Raw genomic sequence first — 22,650 nt, forward strand, 5'->3', positions numbered from 1 at the left:
CGTGCGTGCCTCTCTCTCTCTCTCTTTGTGTGTAAGTGTGTGTCTATGTGTGCACGTGTGTGAGAATGTGGCTGCGGCTGTGTACGCGCTGCGGTTTGTTTGCATACAAAATTTGTACGTGTTATTTTAACTTCGCCGCTTTTATGTTCTATATATATAATTTTTTGTATCTTCTTTGTTGGCCCTGCAGAGGCAACCACGATTTTAACACCTCTGCAAAAGCGGGGGGGGGGGGTGAAATGTAGAAGAGGAAGAGTGGAAACTTTGGTCCTTCAGGTGTTAATGTCTGCTATACGGCCCGTGTGCGTGTAGGAGATAACATTTCCGTATCCGGTTGCGTATCTCTGTGAGAATCTGCAGGCAGCGCGCAAAATAAGAAGACAACTCGGTGTTTGCTTTCACATTTATATTTGTTTAAACACTCTGGGGGGTGGACATAGGGGGTGGAGTCGGGTTCTTGTCATATTCATTTATTGTATACATATACATATCATCATATATAGTAGTTATATCTTTCGGGAGCTTTTATCCCTTCAGTATTGCTACAACAGAAGGGTTCGGGGGAGGGGAGGTTGAATCTTTTCTGGGTTTACAGTTCGGCTACTACTTAAACACCTAGCTTATGGTACTAGTTTAGCAAAGGTTCTTAACATTTACAGATATGACACATATCCAGGTTCTCTTTTATACAGTTCATACAACTAGGATGTGCGGCAACCGAAAGAAACTGTCTCAACTCTAACCGGAGAGAGAGCTATTAGTAATTGATCCATCAACAATATAATTTCATTTCGAGCTTCGTTCTCTCTTACGGACTTAATTTACAAAACTAAATACAATTGGAAATACTTTTCAGAGTCAGGAAGCAAATACTTGCCAGAATCGTAACTAAAAGAGGGGAAAAGAGCACTTTTCCAGCATACTTTTCCCCTTTTTGTGTGTGTTTTTATTTTTTTTTGTTCGTTTTCATTTTCGTTTTTTTGCAATTATGTAGTTTTAGCATCTGTTATGGCAAAGTTTCCAGCTACTATTCGAAATTGATGCCACTCAGACATTATTTGACAAAAGTCCAAAGTTTGTCCTAGACTTTGTCGTTACCATTCAAGTATTTACACAGAAATTACGCACAACGAACCCTTTAGCTGGGCTTGATTTTCGGAGACGATGGGCATAGGGGGGATATGTCATATATATGGGATTGGAATTTAGTTACTTAACAATTTTCCTAATTGAATTCTCTCTTTGTGTGTGTGTGTGTGTGTGTCTGTGCGTCTCTGTCTCGCTTTTTGCACAGGAGTTTTTGTCGAGGCGGAGTTGGTCCTCCCTCTTTCTGCCTTTAATACTATTTAACTCGTTTCCCCTTCGCGTTGCTTAATGATTTTTACATGCTATAACACATTTACCCAATTTGTCTGTTTTTTGTTTTTCCTATTTTTGTTTTCCTTTCCCTTCGCTTAAGAACTAAGGATATTACACTTAAAGTATACAAAATCACCATTTATGCTCTGCAATTGCAATTGAATTGAATTGAAATGAATGCTTGTTAATTGAAACGAGTCGTGCCGAGGGGTGCCGGCCATCTTCGAGGACGACTGGCTTAAGTCAGCTCCGAGCCAAGTAGCCACTGACCGGTTCTGGCCAGAATGATGGCGATGGTTAGTGTTCGCAGGAAACTGCTCTCCGAATGACCAGCTGCACCTTTCACTGAGGGGAATAAAATAGCAAATAGGGAAAAAATAGCGGCGAATTGAATTAGTAAGGAACTCGTTGGTAGCTCCATGAGGTCACTCACCCAGCAACATGGCCTCGCGGTTGTCGATGATCCCCGGCCGCCGCTGCAGGACGCTCTCCTTGCCGCCCTTCCACAGGACCGGCGATATGCTGGCCAGGCACTTGACGCGCATGTCGCCGTCGTGGAAGTGACGCGGCTCCAGCGGCAGCTGCAGGCCCAAAGTGGAGGTGATTAGCCCGTGTTTGTGCACGATGTCGTTGTATTTGTGCAGGTAGTGCTCGTCGAGGATCTGAAAGGAGTCGATGGAAAGCTTAAATGATACACTGGGGGAAAGTAACTAACAGAAAATGTTTATCTTTCTTTGGAACACCTAAAGTTGTAGTCCCTAGAGAGCGTTTAACAGAAGTTAAATTGGTATACCGAAATAATAATTAAATCTTTCAGACTTCTCTTCTCTGATTTCGGTTAACATTCAAGCAGATAATCCTTTGAGAGTCTCTTTAAGTATAAATTAAATATGAACCTGAGTTGGTGTTAGGAAAATAAATATTTAAATTGGCCAACAATAGCTCAGAGGTGCGTTTAAATAAAATCCTTATCAAGAAGCTTTTTAAAATTAAAAGGGATTTAATTTTTAGACAAAATCTTGTCTTACAAATTCCCAAGCCCACATTTTCTAGGATGAACTTTTAATTCCTTACCGTGTATGAACGGAATTAAAAGTCTGAATCGGGAGTTTCCTTCCATCAAGTACTAAGGGTTGACACACGCGGCGTATGAGCAACAGAACGGAAACGGGACCGGCAATGGGCGTGTCTGGAACATGTCTGGCAAATGCTTGAGGGGACGCCTTTGTGTTCCAAGCCGGATTCGTAGTAGGAGTCATACAGTCTCCGTCTACGTCTCCGTCTCCGACTCCGAGTCCAATGAAGGTTACAATTACAAGAGCTTGATAATTCCTCCCTTTCAGTGTTTGCTGCTGTCAGCAGAGTGCACTGCCTTCACGAGGGGCGGAAATGGACAGAGAGGTGGCTCTTCCCCTTTGGACAAATGGAAAGGGAGCCGCACTTAAGCTTGGCTCGAAAAGAAATAAAATCATTTGCCATAAATAAGAAAAATGCGCAGACCTGATAAAAAATGTGAAACGCTCAAATAAATAACTTGAACTTTTTCCTGCTGCTTTTTTTCGATTTGCTTCGAAATTGGGTTCTGCGAGGGTAATCGGAATGGGAATTCGAATTCGGCATGTCCTTGGGGCTACCAAGGGGAACTGAATTGGTTAGCACTTTGCCAGCGGAATTGTTGCCATTTGTTAGGCGATTGGTTTTTACCCCAACCCCCTCCCAACCATCCATTCTGCAACGCTTTAAACTTTAAAGGCATAAATTAAAAGGACGAGGTCCGATTTCGTTTTCGATTTCAATTCCGGGTTCCCTGCTGACACAACAAACGTTCCCCGAAAATGCCGTCAGCTGTCCTGACCACTCCCAACACAGGAGAAATGAAGTAGGAAAATGAGGAAGGCTGGCAATAAAATGAGGGCACTTAGAATGCCCCACGCATTCCGGCAAAACTTTCCCTTCAAGATGCCGCCAAAATTTATTTCTACGCATTTCTTGCGGCCTGGCCAAAAGCTGTTGTAATATAAGTTTGGTGTTTTTTTTCGTTGAATTGCAGAAATATTTCTGGGCCATCCTGATGGACACTTTTATTGTAAATTGCACGAATGCCTCGCAGGGGAGATCGCTCATACAACATGTTGTACGACCAGACAAATGTTATTAAATAAACGTTCCGCCGTTTCATTGTTCTTCAAACTGCCCCTATATGTTTGACGGATGTTGGGGGATGATATGGTAGGTACATACTATAGGTATGGAAGGTGGTCTTCATTATTCAGGAAGGGTGATGAAACAGGGATGATTCCAGCTGCCATTGTTGGAAAAGGCAAATAAACCGGGAATCGTGCCTAATCGCACTTATTGATTTTTCTCGTATTTATACAAAGCGAACAAGAGGCACGAACCCCATCGGATCCCGTTGGGTGGGGGGAGGGGGGTAGTCAGCATGGTACAATGAACTAACTCGTACCTTAACGCCTCGATTCACACAATTTGAGTGCCATGTAGTCAACGTCGACGATAAAATGCAGTCGGTCCACCCCCATTCGCTGCCGCCTCTCGATTTTTGTGTTCCGGCCACGGTAGGTAGACATGTAACGAGTTTTCGGCCAGATGGATGGCCCAGTCCCAGTTTCATACCCCTCATCACCATCTCTCAGTCCCCTTCCCTCGATTCTATATGTACACCTGCCCTAACCTAACGTAAGCTCCCTCCGAACATCAGGCCATAAAACATGCCAAAGCCAAAGGCAAAGGGAGTAGCAGAGCCCGAGAACGGAGAAAACCCGAAAAATGTATTCGAAGCCTGCCCGTCTACATGATTTTTGTTCATGAAATTATTTCAACAACCTGCCCAGCTGAGTCCACTTTCCTCCGGGTTGGTTGTCTGCGCCGCGTTGTTAGAGGCTTAAATATTTACTGTATGCATAATTTCTACATTTTTTTGCTCCTGACTCTCCTCCTGCAGGCTCTTGATTAGCGCGGGTAGGAGGCAAAGGATCGTTTAGGTGCGAACCGCTTAAAGCCGCCTCCTCGAAAAAAAGGGTAAATGTTGTTACGTTTTACGTTTGCCACACACAAGAAAGAAAAAGGTAGCTGCCGGGTAAAATAAATTCCGTGCTAACAAACTCACCGGCTGTTCGTTGACAAACCACTGCAAATGCGAGGCCGGATGAGATTTTCCGGACGTGCAATTCAAATACAAGTATTCGCCGATTTGGTACTGATACTGCTGACCTCTTATGTGTGGTCCATCGCGTGGCAGAACTGAAATGAGAAGGGTGGCAGAGGGATAAAATATACATCAATTATGAATATAAGATTTGCATAAATAAATTGCGGGAGGGGATTAATGCCCGATATTATCCCTTCTGATGTTATCTTCCGCAGCTTTGAACTCCACTTTGCTGGCCATTCCCCCCATTCACATGGCCGAAAATGCTAGCCCCACAAACTGGTCACCAATAAATATTTGCTGCGGCTTTCGCCCCTTGGTCGAGTAATTTATTAACAATTTTTTTTTTGTATTGCTTTGCCCGGCAAATATTTACCCGGACACACACTCTGCGTTTTCGGAGGACTTTCCCCCTTTTTGCACAGACGATTTCAATGGGATATACAAATAAATATTTTTTCGCTGCTCAAATAGAACATAAAACACACAGATAAACCAACACTAACAGCAACAGCAAAAGCAACAACTGCAATTGCAAAGAGGATTTGGGGGCGAGCAGCGAGGAGCGAGTCTCCTGGATGTTCTGGGGGCTACACAAAATATGTTGTAAGCGGCCAGACTGCGGAAATATCCATTAAAATGGCATTTTAACTTATAAATCGCTGGCGTGGCCTCCCCTCTGCCACTGCCTCTGCCTTTGCCTCTGCCTCTGCCCCTTCCCCTCAGCGAAATCCCCTTTTAGCCAAGCCCCGACCGTTTTTATATATTCCCTTTTTGCCGCTGGCCATTTGGTTTTAAGTAAATAAAAATAGTAAAAGAGGAGAAAATGTGTATTTGGGTAGGTAGAGGGGGGTGGTAGGGATGAAGAGCAAAGTTTAGCGCGTGTGTAAAGCGTTAAAAAATGCAGAGACCCGGCTTGGATTACAAAAATATGCTGTTATGAAACTAAAGCTTATGAATGACTTTTTAAAAGCATTTCCGACCGCCCAGCCCGATAAAGAAACCCAAACAAACAACACCGCCGGTCGCATTAGTCGACCAAAAGCGAAAACCGGCAGAAGCTGCAAAAATGAACTCGATCCGAATCAGAATATATAGTATACATATATATATATAGTTTGTGTGGGTGGGATTGTGGCGGAAAATGGACCGCAGAAATGGTAAACAGTGCTACGCCAAGGCTTTTAAATATTCAATTTAAAACAGCTAAAGCTTTTACCAGTAATAATAGAATAATAGAGGGTAGCCGACATGAAGGTCACAGTGGCTGTGGCTTTTATATGGATTCCCCATTTCAATGTGAACTTTTTCATTAGTGTTTTTAATCTGAATTTCATTTCAGTGGCATATTAAAATCCTATTTGTCTTAGTTACTTAAACTATTTCCATTAAAATCTCGTACCAATTCCCATTTATTGAAAGTCGGAGAATCCTTAGCCGCTTATTGAAATTCCTGGCAGATTGAATCAAAAATCTGCTGAATACTATTCACATTTGGATGCCGTCTGTATCGGAATGCTACTGCTACTGCTGCTGTTGCTGGAGCAAATAAGCAAACAAGCTCCGCCTGTTTGATGCCAATAAGGACGAAAGATCCAGACTTAAAACCAGATCCCTCCTGCCCACCCCTCCGCATTTTGTCCTGTGTATTTGCACTCTCAATATTTGCCTGTAATTGATGTGAAATTTTTCGAGCAAACATTTGCTCGGTTGTGTGTGCCGCTTGCGGGGTTGCAACAAATATAATAAAACTTGGGCAGGCAAATGCGGAACGTGACTCTGAATAGATTGGAATTCGGAGTACTTACAGACAATGTCCATCCGCCCTTCGCCCTGCACCGATGAGAAGTTGGGTGCCTCGGCGGACACCTCGCAGCGATACAATCCGGTCGAGTTGAGTGTCAATCCGCGTAGCAAAACGCGACTCGCGTCCGAGAGTTCCTCCTGCAACGAGGGGAATGGATTCGGAAGAAAATTAGCATAGCCAAACATCAACAATAGGACAAATTGTATATTGTTCAGCGGGGAAAAAGACTCGGTAATTGAATTTTGGAAAAATATTATGGATTTTACAATTTGTTTATTGAAATTAAATCGTGGCAGAAAATATACTTTAATAAAGAGATGCTGAATCTCTCTTTCTCCATTTAAAAATAAATAAATAAAATATTAGAAAAATGTATCCAAGACACTTACAATGACTCGCACGCCGTCCACTCGGTAACTGGTCTTTGGCGGCCGGGCCTTTGGCACGTAGCGGTAGAACTCCTCGTTGTCCTTGTACCACTTGATGGCGTACAGAGCCTCCCCCTCCTCGTGCTGCTCCTCCTCTTCTTCCTCCTCCTCCTCATCGCGATCATTGCTATCGTCGAAACTGTCCGCCCGATCGAATTCGGGCATATAGGCCGCTGGTCCGCCATTATTGCCATTGCTATTGCTTACGGATACGGAGCCACTATGAGTACTAGCACCCACATGAGCGGCACCCAGATACCCGGAGGCTGCACTGCCCCGGTAAACACTGTGCCCGTAGGGTGACTTCTCCGGCGGAGCTGGCGGCTGCTGATGGTTCTGTTGACTCTGGTATTGCCGCATAGCAATGGGTTCACGTTGCCTGGGGCGCTGGCCATGCTGCCGTTGGTTTTGACGCATTCGGCTGCGGTACGAGCGTTCGTCCTCCAGCGTTTCACCATCTGGGTAGTGGAACTCTCCGCCGTGGGTCTGATGACCATGGGGGTGGTCCGAATGGCTCTGCAGACCCGTGACTGTGTGATGCGTCCGGTTCAGTTCGTACTGGCATTCCAGGAAGGCGGACTCGCCGCGCAGCTTGTAGGCGGGAATGGAGACCTTGATCATGCGCAGGCCTACAGCAAAGCCTGAGGAAAAGGTAATATTGGTTATTGTAGTTGGTATAGAAAAGGATTTCTTAAACAAACATTCTTAACTTATAGTTTGAATATTAAAAACTATAAACCTATTACAGAATTCCTTTGTCAGATTCCGGGGCAGCTTACTCAACAATAGTGTCACACCAATCAAGGGAAAATATTATAAAAAAATATGAAAATAATTTTCTCCGTTGCCAAAGATGAAAACGACAAATATTAAAATCATCGAGTCTCGGAAATCAATAAACTGGCAAGTCGCCCGGGGATATATAGAGCGTTATATTTGCATAAGAAAAGGGCGCAGGATGCGCGAAATGATAGCGAGAAGGCGGTGGAGGAGAGAGTTCAAACGACCCGCCGGGCATTCGCCAAGGATTACGCTAGTCGCAACAAGCCCAGAGAGGAAAATTAAAATATTTCCCGCATTTTGCGTGGCCGTCAAGACGAGTCAACTTCTTGTTGCCGATGACGACGCAAATTTTCCGCCTGCCAGCCTTCGTTGGCCAAGTATTTGCATAATTGATTTGTTCTCCCTGTCACTCGCCCCCTCTCTCTCTCTCTCTCTCTCTTTCTGAACTAGACCACTAGTCATCCTGGCCGGCTGCCAGGACAAACAATTATTGTTTTAATTAAAAAGGACCCACGGTTTCGATCGTCAATTGCTTATTTATGAGTAGCAATTCTGAAATATGCAGGCAGATGGAGGCCAGTGGAGGCGGTTAAATTGCGGCAGGTGGAGTCGACTCGCCATTGTTGTCCTGGTCGCTGGCTATCTGTTATACCGTGTCGGCCCGGCTCGTAAATATTAATAAATGAGTGCGTAATCGGGCTTAATCCTTTGTAAAATTACAGCACCACCCGGCCAGAGCCACAAATTATGAAGGGGCCAGCCGAAGGACAACGACGACCAACAGGATATTGGCCGTTTTGAACACTTCCTGGCTGTCATTCATTCAACACCATCACCACCACCACCGCTACCGCCACCACCAGCCAAAATAAATGCCCTGTTTAGCGGTTTATTTCGACGAAGCTGCTCAGCGAGCGTTAAATTAGAATCGCAGTCGTCATAAATATTTGAATATCTGGCCATTTCGAGCCGAGCTGTCGGCTAATTGGCCATTGGCACTGCCATTGGCAGCTGGCAAAAACTTTGCCAGCCGCTTAAAGACGTCAGCAATTGAATGGGATTAAGCAGATTGACAGTCTCTGATCTGGGACTTGGCGAACAAAACTTTTCGATTGCAGCTGCACAAGTTTTCCGGTCTCCCAGTTTGCTCCCACAGCTCCCAGGAAACTGATTGAATTGGCAGGAACCTAACGAGCGGGGAAGGGGAGTTCTAGCAGGGGAAGGATGTGGTTTGCGGATATACTCGAATGTTCGTCGAGTGCAGCAAACAACAATTTTGATTTGCCTAACTCGTATTTAATTACAGAATGAATTAGATGGCTTTTAATTTTAAGAATTTCGGGTAATTCCAGAATTTTGCATTTGCTGCCTGTTTTTGCAGGACTAATTACATTTGGCCATTAATTAGCGTTGGAATTTCAAGGACCTGGCGTGGGCTTTGCCAGAACCAGCGAACAGCACACGTTGTTTAATTGGCCAATTTTTATGACAGCGACTTTGATGGACGAGTCGAGGTGCGACCGCCCAGGGCCACGCCCACCTGCTGATGTCAGTCAGCCTTCCGGGGAAATGAGCTTAATGAAATTAAGCCGCTTGCCGAAAAAAAAGAACAAGAAAAAAACAAAGGCCAGGAGCCGACTGCAGATGCGATACAAAATATCAGAAACAAGCCAAGACAAAGCAGCCTGCGAACAGCCGGCAAACACATGTCATTCGGGCAACGCTACAAAGTCTCTTAATGTTAATTAAAAAACAGCAAAGTCCCAGCCGAACAACAACAACAACAGCAACCAGGCACAGTCAGGGCCCAAAAACGCCGGGCAGGATCGGATGGAAAGAAGCAAACAATGGGTGAAAGTTGCATGAGAGCTGATTAAAATTGCCTGCAGGGCGGTCTGGTTCCATAAGAATTTCTAGCCCCGGGAAATGGCAGCTTTTACTTCTCCTTGCCTGCATTGATAACAGCCAAGTCGAGACGAGTGACGAAAGCTTACATTCGAATCCGAAATTAAATTACAAGTTGATGTGCCCCAGAATGGGATTCCATTTCAATGAGTTTTGTGTGGAAAGGCACACACATACTCGTACAAGCTGTAAATATGCCACAAGCGGAGCATCTCAACATTGTCTAAATGCATCGCAGCGAAAGGAAGGGTCCTTGTTTCATAAAAAAGGGAATCACTAAGCAAGTGCACTAAGCTGGATTTTCAGTATTTTGTATTAGTATCTCAGAACAAAGTGGATTAATTTAAGAAATTTATTTAGTCTTTTTATCAGTTAAATCTTTTAGCTTGTACAATTTCCTATTGAGTTTCTTTTATTTACACTTCCTTTGTCCAAAGATATTTTCTAAAACTTTTAAAATTGAAATTTTAGTAGGCAATTTACACTCCCCAACCACTGTGGCCCGAGGCTCTGACAACAAAGGCTCGCTGCTAAAGAGCAAAAGTTCCAACTGTCTGCCTATCAGCTCGCCTGTCTCAAACTCTTAGCTCGTAGCTCGCAGCTCCCCAGCTCCACTTGACTATCGCTTGCTCTCCGCCGACCGAAACTTGCTAAAATAAAGTTCCATATTTAAATTAGTATGTAAAGTATCCGCAAAGCAACGCGGCGCACTTGATGTAAATTGAATATGCATAAGCTGGAGTGTTGGCTGGGCGGAAAGGAGCGGGGATATCATTCAGTATGCATGATAATTTCGTTCATTAACGCATATTTAAACAGGACAAGCCCCCCACTCAACTGGGTGGCCTCTTGGGCTGCCTCCCAGTTCACCTGCAGGTTAAATAAGTCCTCCGGTTCTCGGTTCTCCCCGAACTTTTCTGGTGTTTAGCATAATTCGATAAAATTGGCAAACAGAACGAAAAGAGAGAGAAGGGTGAGCAGGGAAACGAACCGAACCGAAGGACAGGAAAGTCGAAAGACAAACAAAGGAGGAGAGCTAGCACCTCCGGAAAATGAGGAAGGGTGGCGGCTGCCCAAGGTAAACTGACCCACAGTGCGTTGCCAAATAGCGCATAATGAAGGCCGCCATTAGGAGATAAAGCTGGCAACAAAAATCGGTTGTAGCAGCTTAGTTGCTATCAATGATGGCCAAATCGGGGGGAATGGGATCCCTTAACTTTATACCACTAATGAGTTTGCGCCTTTGCAGCAATTATGCGGCCCGTTCAACGGAGGCCAGCCTCCGAAACTTTGCTATCTGGTAAATCATTTTGCTTCAAAATGTTGCTCTGAACCTGGGCGGCCGGTAGGTTTCTCGGTGCCAAAAAAGTTTGCCGAAAAGTGTCAAAAAACTGGAAGACACAACAAGGATGGGCGGCTGCCATTGATAGTGGGATGCCAGCCAAGTTGGTATGGCTGGCTCATTAAGGCCGTATTTCTTATTTGCGGCGTCTAGACTTCATTAAAAAAATAAGAAAAAACTCTGACGTTCGCTTTTGCTTCGCACATTTTGCTTCTCGTTTTGTTTTTCTGCAACTTGCCGCGGCTTGATGAATATTTATTGTGGCATTGACAGCTTAAACTCCGCTTAATGTTGTTCATTAAATGCGTTTAAAAAACAATTACTGCGGCCACGAATCGCTGGTGGGCGGTTGATGCGGCGGGGTGTTGGCCGAGGAACGCTTGGCCTTGTGCTAAATACGCAAACAATTATATTAAAAAAACAGCGAGAGAGCGAAATGCAAACGGGGGCGAAACAAAAACAGAGAAATAAAAAAAAATGGACCTAGACGAAATTGTAATGAAAAAGCCTTTGGGATAGTTTTAGTTTAGTTTGCGCAGTAACCGAGCTACAACAAAGGCTATCCTTGCAGCGGGCAAGCCAGAACAATGCGGCGAAAAAAAGTATGCAACAGTTTTTGAGAGAATAGGCGAAAGTACTCATACGCCCCGTTGCCGCTGCGCGATTGCGTGTGCATTTTTTTGTTGTCGCTGTTTGCAGCCACCACAAGCGACAAAAACAACAACAACAACACAAAAAAAACAGAAACAGCATGCAAATCTGTTCAAGCGCTTCTGATGTATTCAAGTTGACACAAATCTGGCGCAAATCCTCGCACACACACACACACACACAGCCACACAAAATGGCCACTCCACCCTAAGCGACACTGACAAGGCGAACTAACACACACACACACATGTTACATGTAATGGTGAGACAGGCAACAAAACATTTATGAATAAAATAGAAACAACACGAGCAACAGCGACAGCAACTGACGAGCGAGAAACGAGCAAATTAAAATCAAAATAACCGCAGGTGATGAGCAAACGGGCAGGGTAAAAGGCGGAAAAGGGGGCAAGGAAAAGAGGAATGGGAAATGGAAAAGGAGAGATCCAGGACGGGGGGAAACAGTTGCTGCTGAGCTGGTGTGTAATTGAAAAGTGGAATAACAATGGAGGCAAGGCAATGGCAAAGGCAATGGCGCAACATGTAAACTGTCACCGTCCCACATGGCGTATTCGCAATATTTGATCACATGGCCATGTCTCATTTGTGACCACTTAAAGTTGAACGAAATGCAAGGAATATTGTGCTAGGAAGCTGCCGCAAGACGAGTGCCTCACGTTCCACAAACAATTTGCCAAAGTTTTCCCCTTATTATTTCCGCTGTGCGAGACGCGAGCTTGCCCTTCGAAAATCGATTGCCGTGTTTTGCACACTTAGGTGCGATTACATATTTGCAAAATGAAATGGAATTTATTCGAGGGGGAGAAGGTGTATAGCGGTGTAACACCCCCCGCTGACACCGCTCCATTCGTACGTCATTGGCGTTTAATACGTTTGAGTGATTTCCCCGGGGGGTGAACATCATGCAGCTGGCAGCTGCAGGAACCAGAAAAGCAGGAAAACTGCAGAGCCCAAGAACTGCGTCTGTCAAGTCACGTTCGTGCGGCTGCTTCTGACGGATGCATATGCGAATGCGAATGAATATGGAAATGGAGCCAACTTTCGGCCAACAGAACGCAAATTGACAGCTCACTTGGTGGGATGGCTGCTGGAAAACCTGTAAGCACACACATACACACATTAAGCCCTGGGAAATTCTATTAAAAAAAATTATCATGTTTATTTAAAATAAAGCGAAAATTGCCGGGCCACCCAGGGTTTTTTGGGGCTGTGGGTCGGCTGCCCCTCTCATTTGTATGCGCTCCGCATGCGGCACACAAGAAAAATAACTGAAATAAGTGAAACGAGCGGGTCGTCAGCGGGGATTCAAGTGGGTGGGAATGGATGGGAATGGGTGGAATGTATGTTGGGGATTAGTGGGCGGCGGCGGTTGGTTATGCCCTTTTTCGGGCTACCGACACGCACACAGAGTTACATATGTGCGTTTGGGTGTTAAAACGCCACAAGTGACTTTGTCGAGCAGTTACAATTTGCTTTTTATTGACTGGCAAGGTGTCGACACGCGCAGGCATTGAACTGGAAATGCTTGGGAAAATTCAACCACCCACTCAGGCCCCCCTCGAATGGCATTGAACACTTTTGCACTCACCTTGCAGCAAACAGCAAATGAACACAATGAGTCGTGTATCGTTTGTGTATTTCATGTTTATCGCATAATATGTAATCCTTGGCGAAACAATAACAGTGCCTGGTTGGATGATGACGATAATGATGATGATGATGTTGATGATGCCGTTGGTTTTCCTCAAAAGAATGGAAATCCGTTGCCGTTGGAAAAGTTTTCTGCGTATTTCGGTTTTACTTGTGCTGATTTAAGCGTTTTTCCCCAGCGCTTTTCCCGTTTATTATTGCTTGATGGGACTTAGCTCGGTTTGTGTTTTCTTTGCGTATTACTTTCAGAAACTTTTCGCATAAACTTCCAGCCTGTTGCCATTAATAGTTGGCTCGATCCGTTGGCCAGGGACAAGTGCTGCGGCAGTCTCATGTGTTCCGGCTGCAGCCAGCTCATTAAACTCGGTTTTGTCTCACTTGTGCAGCCTGCAAAAGAAAAGAGCACAATAAATGGGATTTAATAAAGTTTTGATGGCTCTGAGTAAAGGTAAAGTTATCCTAATTGTGAGCCCCTCAAGGAGACCTCAATTTCAGTGGAGGCCATCGCTGCCATTTCTCACATAAAGTTCTCTTCTCTCTCTCTCTCTCTCTGTTTTCAATTTGTCCTGGATTGTGGTTTATCATTTCTCATTAGGTCAGGGGACACAAACAAACAACTCAGCCTGGAGAATAATTCTCAATCAAATGACATTGTTTCGCTATCTGTTTCTCTTTTTGCCAAATGACAGTAACCTCAATTTGGCCATCAGCAAAATGATTTCGGTGACCGGAATCTAGAGACAATTTATTGATTGTGCCCATTGTTTCCTGGTTAGCAATGGAAATAGAAATGGAAACGGGAATGGGAATGGAAATGGGAACTCATTACATAACACTCCCATCAGCATTTGACTGTCATTTATTTTTGCCACAAGAGCTACACTTGCCATCGCGTCAGATATTCGCATGGAAATAGATTTTGCCCAGAACAAAACTTATAAATATACGTTACAAATCGAATCGTTGGCCGGCTAAAGGACGAAGGTTAATGCGTGGGCGTTGCGTGGGGGCGTGGGCGTTGACAGCTGTTGTGGCCAAAATGCCGCAGCTGAGGTCATAGGTCAGGTCGTGAGCGCCGCAAAGCTTTACAAAATCGAACGAAATTAAGAATTCATATGGAAAGCGAATCAGAGCTAAATAAAAAGGCACAACTTTCTGAAAAAACGCACACACAAAGCAAAAAGCATTAGCAGAAATGGATAAAATAATACATCGACTCAATGATGCCCTAGTCAAAAACCACAAAGCACAAAAAACGGCTTCTTAGGCCAACATTCGGCACTCAGCTAATGGACATTTGTCTAGCAAAAAAACAATGCTCAAGGACACGTGCCTTGGGCCTCACCATTCCTTCGAAGTGCTCATGAAATGCGCATAAATCAAGGAGGCCACCAGCTCGTCCTGTGGCTTTGCCACTGCCTGGCTCTTAATGAAAAATGAAGCTGAAATAATCATAAAAAAAAGATGGAAGGAAAACAACTTTCGGGTGGCAGCCGGCAGAGCGGAAATGTAAATGCCAAGTAAACTGTGACGCTCGTCGCGTCTTATTCTTTTCGCATTTGGCAACAGAAACTTTGCCCGGACCCGAAACCCGACACCATACAACCCGTATTCCAGACCCGGACTTTTTGTCCACACTCGGAGATGGATTTGTCTGTTGCGTTGCTTCATTATGCGCAGTGCCAGCAAAGTTTGTTCGCCTCCTTGTCCTCCTTGTCCTCCTCCCTTCATCTCCATTGGACTTTTGTTTTGCTTGGCCTGGCCCAAAGTGCTGCGCCTGCGATTATGCAGCAAAAACTTTCGGAACGCCGCCATTTTGCATTGCAAAGCGCGGGCAACTCAAATTGGGTTCCTCGAGAGCCATCCCGAACGGATGACAGACCAAGGCACTGGTTCCACACCAAAAAAATACCCCTTTCAATTTGATATTAAAAGATCAAACTGGGATTTAGTTCGGTTTGGGATTTCTCAGGCGTTTATCTCTTTGCTGATTGTTTTTCGAAACTTATCCCAAGACTGTTGGTTGAGAAGGAGCAGAACAACAATGAATTATATTATTTCGAAATATTTTTGAAGTATTTTAAACGATTTTCAAGTATTTCTCTCTGTGCGACTGATGAACCGTTGGCAGCCAGCAGTTTTGCGCTGCATTTTCCAGCTAAGTTGGCTAATTCTTAAGTTGCTTAAATATGTGCAAACATTGCGCGACAAATGTAATTCGTCTCCTGGCATTGTATCCTGCCCTGGTGGCCCCCCTAACCCCAGCATGCCCCCTCTCTCTCTCATCAGAGCCACTCATCTAGCTTCGCTGCCTTTGGGTTGGCAACTTTTCTAGTTGCGGTCCCATCATATTAGAATGCAGCTCCATTCTGTGCTGAACTTTTCGCCACTGCAGCTTCGCAGTTACTGTGTGTTTTCCCAGCTTTCCTTCCTCTGCCGTAGCCCGCAAACCTCCTTCTGTGATTTCCTTTTGTATTTTTTGTGTCTATCGGAGGAGTGTGTTTGTTATTGTTGTCGCTCTTGTTGACTGCAGAAGTTATTAAAGCTGCAGCCGCACTTTATTATTGTGAAACAAAACCCAAAACAACAACAACAACAACAACACCAAGAAGCTGAGTTGCAAGTTTTCCTCCATATATATATGTGTGTGTGTATATCCTGGAAAACACAGATACTCACGCATACATAAGCGAGAACTGGCATTGTTTATCTTTCACATTGTTGGCACAACTTTTGTAGAGAATTTCGAGAAGCTCTAGTGTATGTGTGTGTGGTGGCATGTGTACACATGTGTGTGTGTATCTGTGAGTAGCCGGGATATCATTTGTATTATGGTAATTTAATATGCATTAGCCAATGTCGGGAACCCGGGCCCCAAATCGATTATTTTAGCAATTATTATAATTTCGAAACGGCGATGGGCTGGCAAATTAAATTTGTTCCTCCGACCAGATTTTCATTTCCCCATGTGCATACATGTATGGGCAAAATGTAGCCACAAGTGACCTAATAATGTCAGGGGGGGTGGTACGAGGGGTCACATTCGAATTGAAAGGCTAACCCCCTCCCCACCCTCGGTTCGTTTTGTCGATGTCAGAATGTCAACCAGCTATTTACATCTCTGTACACATGTTTGTGCCCATATGTGCATTGTGTCTGTAATAGTATTGATTTTTCATTTGACACATGGGTCGCACTTATCACTGCACACACATCTAAGTAGGTATATGCATAGATATATATGTATATATATGGCTGGGTGTACAGGTCAGGTGAGTGTTGGTTTTGGACGGACGGCTAAAGTTACATTACCAAAAATCGCATTAAAATTCAACAGGCTAAATTATTGTTGGCACAAAGTCAAAATGTTTGACACTTAATCCAATTTAAAATACATTTTGCATTAGCGCTGGAAGCCAAATCCAGAGTGGCTAACTTGGGCATGGCAGTTAATTAGGTATGAGCTGAGTGGTAGAGCTGGCATTACAGAGAGAACCTCAGAGGGTTTTATCTAGCGGGGAATTTAATTAGTAGCTTCTGGAATTAAAGTGTTTTGCTCTTAATGCGATGTATAAATTGTTATTTAGAGCAAACGAATGTTAAAATAATAATAAGTTAAGGTAATATGTGACAACACCCATAACTTCTTACTGAATATGTTGAAGGATTCTAAATTCGAATTCTACATTTCATCATATTTAAAGTACAAATTGCATTGCCTAATCTGTAAGAACTCTTACTATGATACCTATCTTCCTACAGGGTACTTAAAGAGCTTTGCTTTTGCCAGTCACTAAATAACAATCTGTGCGGATAAACTAAATCAAGCGAGGCACCTCCCCGAGGACACTTCAGCATCGGTCTTCTTTTTGAAAAATATATTAAATGCCATCCCGTGCCATAAATTCATGTGGCTTTTCTGTGGCTAAGCGTGTGGCAAGGATAAACACACTCAAACACACAGAGGCACTCGAAAAATCCCAGGCCGCTTGACAGATTAGGTCCTAGGATATCGATGACAATTGATGGCAGTAGATTTTATTTTACCAACTTCGTTTGGAATTTGTTCCGATCAAACGGAGAGTGAGTCGTAAAAATGTTTCATAAAGTGCAGCTGCCAAAAGCTAAAAAAATAACTCAAATAAATAAGCTGCGCATGATTGACAATGCAAATTCATTGGGGGAAATGTTTGCCGATGTTGTAAATTTTATTTTCCTTCCCTGCCCCCTCGAAACCGAATACAGCTGGCAGCCCCTGGCGAGTGTTTTCTTTGATGGCCTTTTCATTGAGTGCTCAACTAATAAAGTTTCGCATATGTGGACAAATATCACGTGCTGGGAATAAAATGAGTTTATGAGCGAATACAAAAAGATGGAATGCCACTGCCAACGCATGCGGGGCATGTTGAGGGCAACTAAAAAGTGTTTATGGTTCCCTCTTTTTTATGGTTCTCCAGTTTCCCGAGTTTCCCGAGCCGCAGGCTCAAACTATTATAAATAAATTATCATTTGCCTAAGCCGGCACGAAGACACGTTTGATGGGGCACATTATTTTTTCTTCTCTGTTTTATTTTTTTTTTTTTGGGGCACCACCGCACTTGCATGTTAATTTCGGCTTTAAGTTGGGGCTTAAATGAAATCAACATCGCTGGGAAAACACCGTGAAAAATGGCCATAAAGGAAGTCAAAGCGGGAAACAAAGGCCGGAACAGAGGACATTCATTGACATAAAACTTAAATTTTTAATGCCAGACCTGCTGAACCGCCCTTCCCGGCCTTCACCCTACTCAACCTCCCTGGCAACGCGCTCAATGTGTGTCGTTTCAGGTGCAAGACACATAAAAAATAAATGAGCACAGTACAAGAAAAGCGGCGAGAAAGGAAAGCCAAACAAAAATACAAAGCTGCACGGCGTGGAAAATAAGTGGAAAGCCACCGCGTGCCACAATTGTGCGGGTAAGGGATAAAGTCGGTAGGCGGCAGCGGCACAAAAGGGGCGGCCACATTCACGATTTCCACATTTTGTCACCCAGCCGCGTAACTCGCGACAATTTTTTATGGCAAACAAATTTTGTTTTTGTTTCTCGCGGCGCCACAAACAGAAATCGAGCCGCAGCCCAACAAGGCAAGCCAAGAGGGCCAAAAAGCTTTGGGATTCTCGGCGGAAAAGGAAATGAAAAAGTACTTAATATTTCACAAAAGCAGAGTGAAAGTCAATTTACAGAGTGAACCCAAAGCGAGTGGAATATGACAGTCTAATGGAAATTGAAAGGGCGAATATTTAAGGAATAACCAGCAAACGGAATTCAAATTCAATGGAATTCCCCAAAAGGGGCTTGCGGGTTACCCAGGCCGAGTGCCAAGTTCCGAATAAGCCAAAATCTCATCGGGCCTCTTCTATAAATAGTTGCACGTTTTGGTTAGACCAACTCCTTTATGTGCACTATGAGAAATTATAATAAAAGTCAATTAAGTAAAATTAATTATTAAATATGTAAATCAAGAAAGGTGAAGACAAGGGTTTTAGAGTTGGGAAAATCAATGAAAACAAATCACAAAAACTGGTAGTATTATTTTCAATCTTTTATTTTATTCATTTATTAATAATATAAAGTTAACGAATAGTTTTTCTCTTCTCACAGTGCACACATTCCTCGCCAACTAGTAATTCGTGCATTGCCAAGGCAACATTGTGGCTACAGCCTCCGAGCAGCTCAAGGCCCAAGGAATGGTAACCGCAGCCCGACGCGAACCAAAACCCACGCCCGATCCTTAAATGCCCATGCCTCCAAGTTGAGTGGCTTCCAACCACCTGCCTACCAGCCACCCTATAATATTCCACACCAGAGCACCGGGAGTACCCACAAATGCTGGCGCGTGAGCCGTGAGAGAAGTCAAAAAATTAAACGTTGTACGCAAGATTTGTTGGCTGCGAATGTGGGACCCAAGAGGTCTTGGCATTAACCTGCAGGCTCCCGGGCACCGGTGCGTATGAGTGATACGCACAAGGACATCGCTGTCTGCGCAAAGCGAAAAATAAATGTTACATGTGAAGCGAATGAACTCCAAATTGATTGGGACCTTCTGACTGGCGTGCGTGTGAGTGTGTGCCTTGGGTGGTATTATAAATATTGGAATAATTAAATTGCATTTTAATAAATTAAATGGGGGAGAGCATAAATATTTGAGGAGACAGAAGTGCGCACTGCCATCGGGATAACCTAATTATGAGAAAACCACTTAAGCTCCTTAATTGGACAAAGGCGAAAAGGGTCGGCAGTGACATGTGAAGGGCCGCAAATGAATGTGCTTAGTGGTGGGAGGGAGGGAGGGTTGAGATAGTTCCCTGGAAGTTACCTTGATTTAAATTTAAATGAAGTATCTTACGGTTGGGCACTCCCACTTACTGCTCCTCAGGCTTCCTATAATTGAGGTCTCACTTTAAATCCTGTTCTTTTCCTTGCCCGCTTCCTTTGAAGACGAGAAAGGAAAGAGCTGGTGCCGAGGAGCTGAAGCAGACCAATCCCTAATCCCAGGGACCATCCAACTCCCTCTCCACGGGGATACCGATTCGTATTGTTGACTGCGCCGGAAATTAAGCGCACCGGCAGGAGGAAGTCTGCCTTAATGTACTAAAGTGAAATAACGTGTATGCCATATCTTGGAACATGCGGATGGCAGTAAACACAGATACACAGATACATATACAAAGATACATAGATACAGATACAGATACCCAGATACCTAGCTACAGATACAGTTGCAAATGCAAATGTCGTTTGCCTGACACTGGCTAAAAAATAGAAAGAAAAAAAACGAAAATATCAACAAGTCCCATGCAAATTTTACCTGACTTTTAGCTTAGCCTGTACCGAGATTTGTTTTCATTCGATCCAACTCCAGACATTGACATTTATTCAAACTACACAGCTCTGCCTGAATTTTCCATTTCGGGAAAATCGACGTCAGTTTCTGCTGCGATTTCGCTTATGATAACAATTTGGCCGGAGGGGAAAACTTTCGGGCCGCCGCCGCGATGCCAATCATATGAGAGAAGGCAATGCCAGCATAATTTTTTCTGCTCGACGATAAAAACTTTCTCCGGCGAGAGAGAGCGGAAAATAGTAAAAAAAAGAAAGAAAAATGTGGAACGCAGAGGGGGAGCGGTAGAAAAGCAAATATGAAGCTCGGAAAAACTGTTTGGCGAAAAAAAGGCGACATATAATTGGAAAACTTTCGGGAAAAGGCGATGGCGACAAGGCAAAGTGTGAAGAAATATTTAAGTTCGTTCAAGTGGCGTGAACAAAATTGAAAAAAAATGCACACAAAAAACCTCGAGAAATGTGGAAATAGAGGAAAATAAGGTCAGTTGTGGTGTCGATGGGGGTAGTTACTTAACTATTTATGGAATTATTGAAATGTCGATTACCTTTCCCCGTCCCAATCAATACAACAATCGAAAGGGCAACACCAGCTAAAGGCACCCCGAGAAAAAAGGGTAAAAATACATTAAATAAAGCGAGGGCAGGCGGGCGGGCACACAGATTGATAAATATCGCCAAATGCATAATTTAATTGACTTTTATGGGCGCCCCGGCCGAAAGCCCCACAATTTACACCATTGTTTGTTTTTGCATATAATTTCAATTGAATTTTAATTGAAATTATGACGACGACTCCTGGCTCCACTGAGCCAGACTCAACTGGGCCGCACTGAGCCATTGTTTTCCTAACCGTAGTGCTTTGTTTGCGCTTCCCGGCAATAATTTCAGTTGTGGTAATAGGGTGGTCGAGTGGGTGTGTTCGGGTGAGGGTGGTGTGCCTACAATGGCAACCATTTAGCATATTAGAATATGCATTGTTTGCGCCCAACTCCGGTACACGCAATGGCCGACCACCCAAGGGGCCACTGTGCCAAGGGGTCGGGCCCTGAGCCCTGTTCAGGGCCTGGCCAGGATGCTTACTAATAGCCATCACTTAAATTTCGGCACAGTAACAAAAGTTCAGGCATTCCAAGAGCTTTAAGTTTGCTTGTTTTACTGATAGTTTGAAAGGTTATTAAAAATTAATCACTTTTTAAGTTTCTTATTTTCATATAAGCCAGAATACTTTAAAAAGCTTTTAAAGGAGAGCAGGAAATATCAAGGAGAAATCTATAACAAGACAATTCTAGGTTTTATAGCAGCCAATAGATATACTAATCAGCTTCAATCGATATGATTTAAATGATGTAATTTATGTGCTAACTACTACCTAAATCTTTCTCTCTGTGCTAGGGTAATACCGAAAATGAGTAGAAATATTTCAGCAATTTAAAGAGCCACAGCCTCATTGTTCCACATTTGTTTTTATTAGAGTTTTCATCCCCCCAGCTACCAGGTGTAGTTTTTCTTGTTCCTGTCGTTTCTGCTTCGTAAGTAAAGAAAACAAATAAATAAATTTTCTGCCCTGCAAAGGACATTCACTCATACACACAGCCAACTGTATGTGAGGTTGCCTTTCATAAATTTGATATGTATGCGAATTCCTTTTGGTTTTGTGGTTGGGGCTTTGTTTTTTTGTCAAGCGAAAACCATTTCCTTGGACTCACATGTTGCCACCAGGCTTCATCAGCATTTGCAATTATTTTATGCTTCGCATTTGCCAGTTGCCATTTCGTCTTTAATTAGATTTCCTGCCCAGCCCACAGAAACAGATTTGCACTTGCCTTTGATGGGGTTTTCATACTCTGATGGCCTTGCGTGCCTTGCGTTTGTCTTGCTGGCTGATAATTCCACTTAGGCGAACAAGGGCCTGGCCGAAAAAAACACTTTAAGCCCTCTTCGGTTGGCTCACAAGCATTTGGCGCTCGGTGTCATACTGCGACATGCACTCGGGGGCCACGAAAACATGCAATTTGCAATGGCCATTTGCGCGACGACCATCAGTCAGTGAGGCGCCCGGAACTTTAATTGCCCGCACACGTATTCAGGAGGTTGTTAGAGGTTGCAGGTTGGACGTTGCACGAAAAAACACGGAGGAAAACATGGAAAAATCGCACTCGCCACTAAATGGGTTTTCGCGCGCCTTCTTCGGTCCTTTTCAGTCTTGGCCAAAAGTCTGACACACGAACTTCGACCTTAGATTCCGAATGGCACTCGATATGATTTGTATTCTCGGCAACGACGACCGCTAAACACGTCCTTTCGCCAGCACGTAACGATTTCAACTGAATGTCTGAGGACAGGAGCAGCTCGATTTGTTTATGAATCCTCGGGTGTTCTTCGTGCGGAGTCCTCGCAGTTGAATGGACTGGGCCACAGAGAGAGAGAGCTTTTAGTCCACTGAAGCGGAGTTGGCGAATATCGTAGGTTTAAGAGAAAGGTCGCTCTCTGCTTCCCACGCTCAAATTTAAAAGTAATAATATTCATGGTTTGATACAGCTTCATTCGTAAATTGTAATTGAAATTCTGAAAATTGTAATTTTACCCTTGACATTTAGGCTGAACTTTTTTAAATTAAATCGTCACTTTTTCAGAGTTTTGATAAAGTTTTA

General features: G+C 43.9%; 1 protein-coding gene across 1 annotated transcript; it reads right to left on the reverse strand.

Annotated features, from left to right (window-relative positions):
• Nucleotides 1-405: 405 nt before the first annotated feature.
• LOC108116689 lies at nt 406-22,317 on the reverse strand. Its single transcript, XM_017228703.2, has 7 exons — nt 21,706-22,317; nt 13,054-13,502; nt 6,725-7,404; nt 6,337-6,472; nt 4,487-4,620; nt 1,793-2,021; nt 406-1,704 (listed from the first exon to the last, which is right to left on the reverse strand). Exons 2-7 carry the CDS (start codon nt 13,106-13,108, stop codon nt 1,598-1,600), a joined length of 1,341 nt encoding a protein of 446 aa, XP_017084192.1. The 5' UTR covers nt 13,109-13,502; nt 21,706-22,317; the 3' UTR covers nt 406-1,597.
• Between the last annotated feature and the right edge of the window lie 333 nt (nt 22,318-22,650).

This window comes from Drosophila eugracilis, unplaced genomic scaffold (assembly GCF_018153835.1).
Source record: "Drosophila eugracilis isolate 14026-0451.02 unplaced genomic scaffold, ASM1815383v1 contig_75, whole genome shotgun sequence".
NCBI classification, from domain to species: Eukaryota; Metazoa; Arthropoda; class Insecta; order Diptera; family Drosophilidae; genus Drosophila; species Drosophila eugracilis.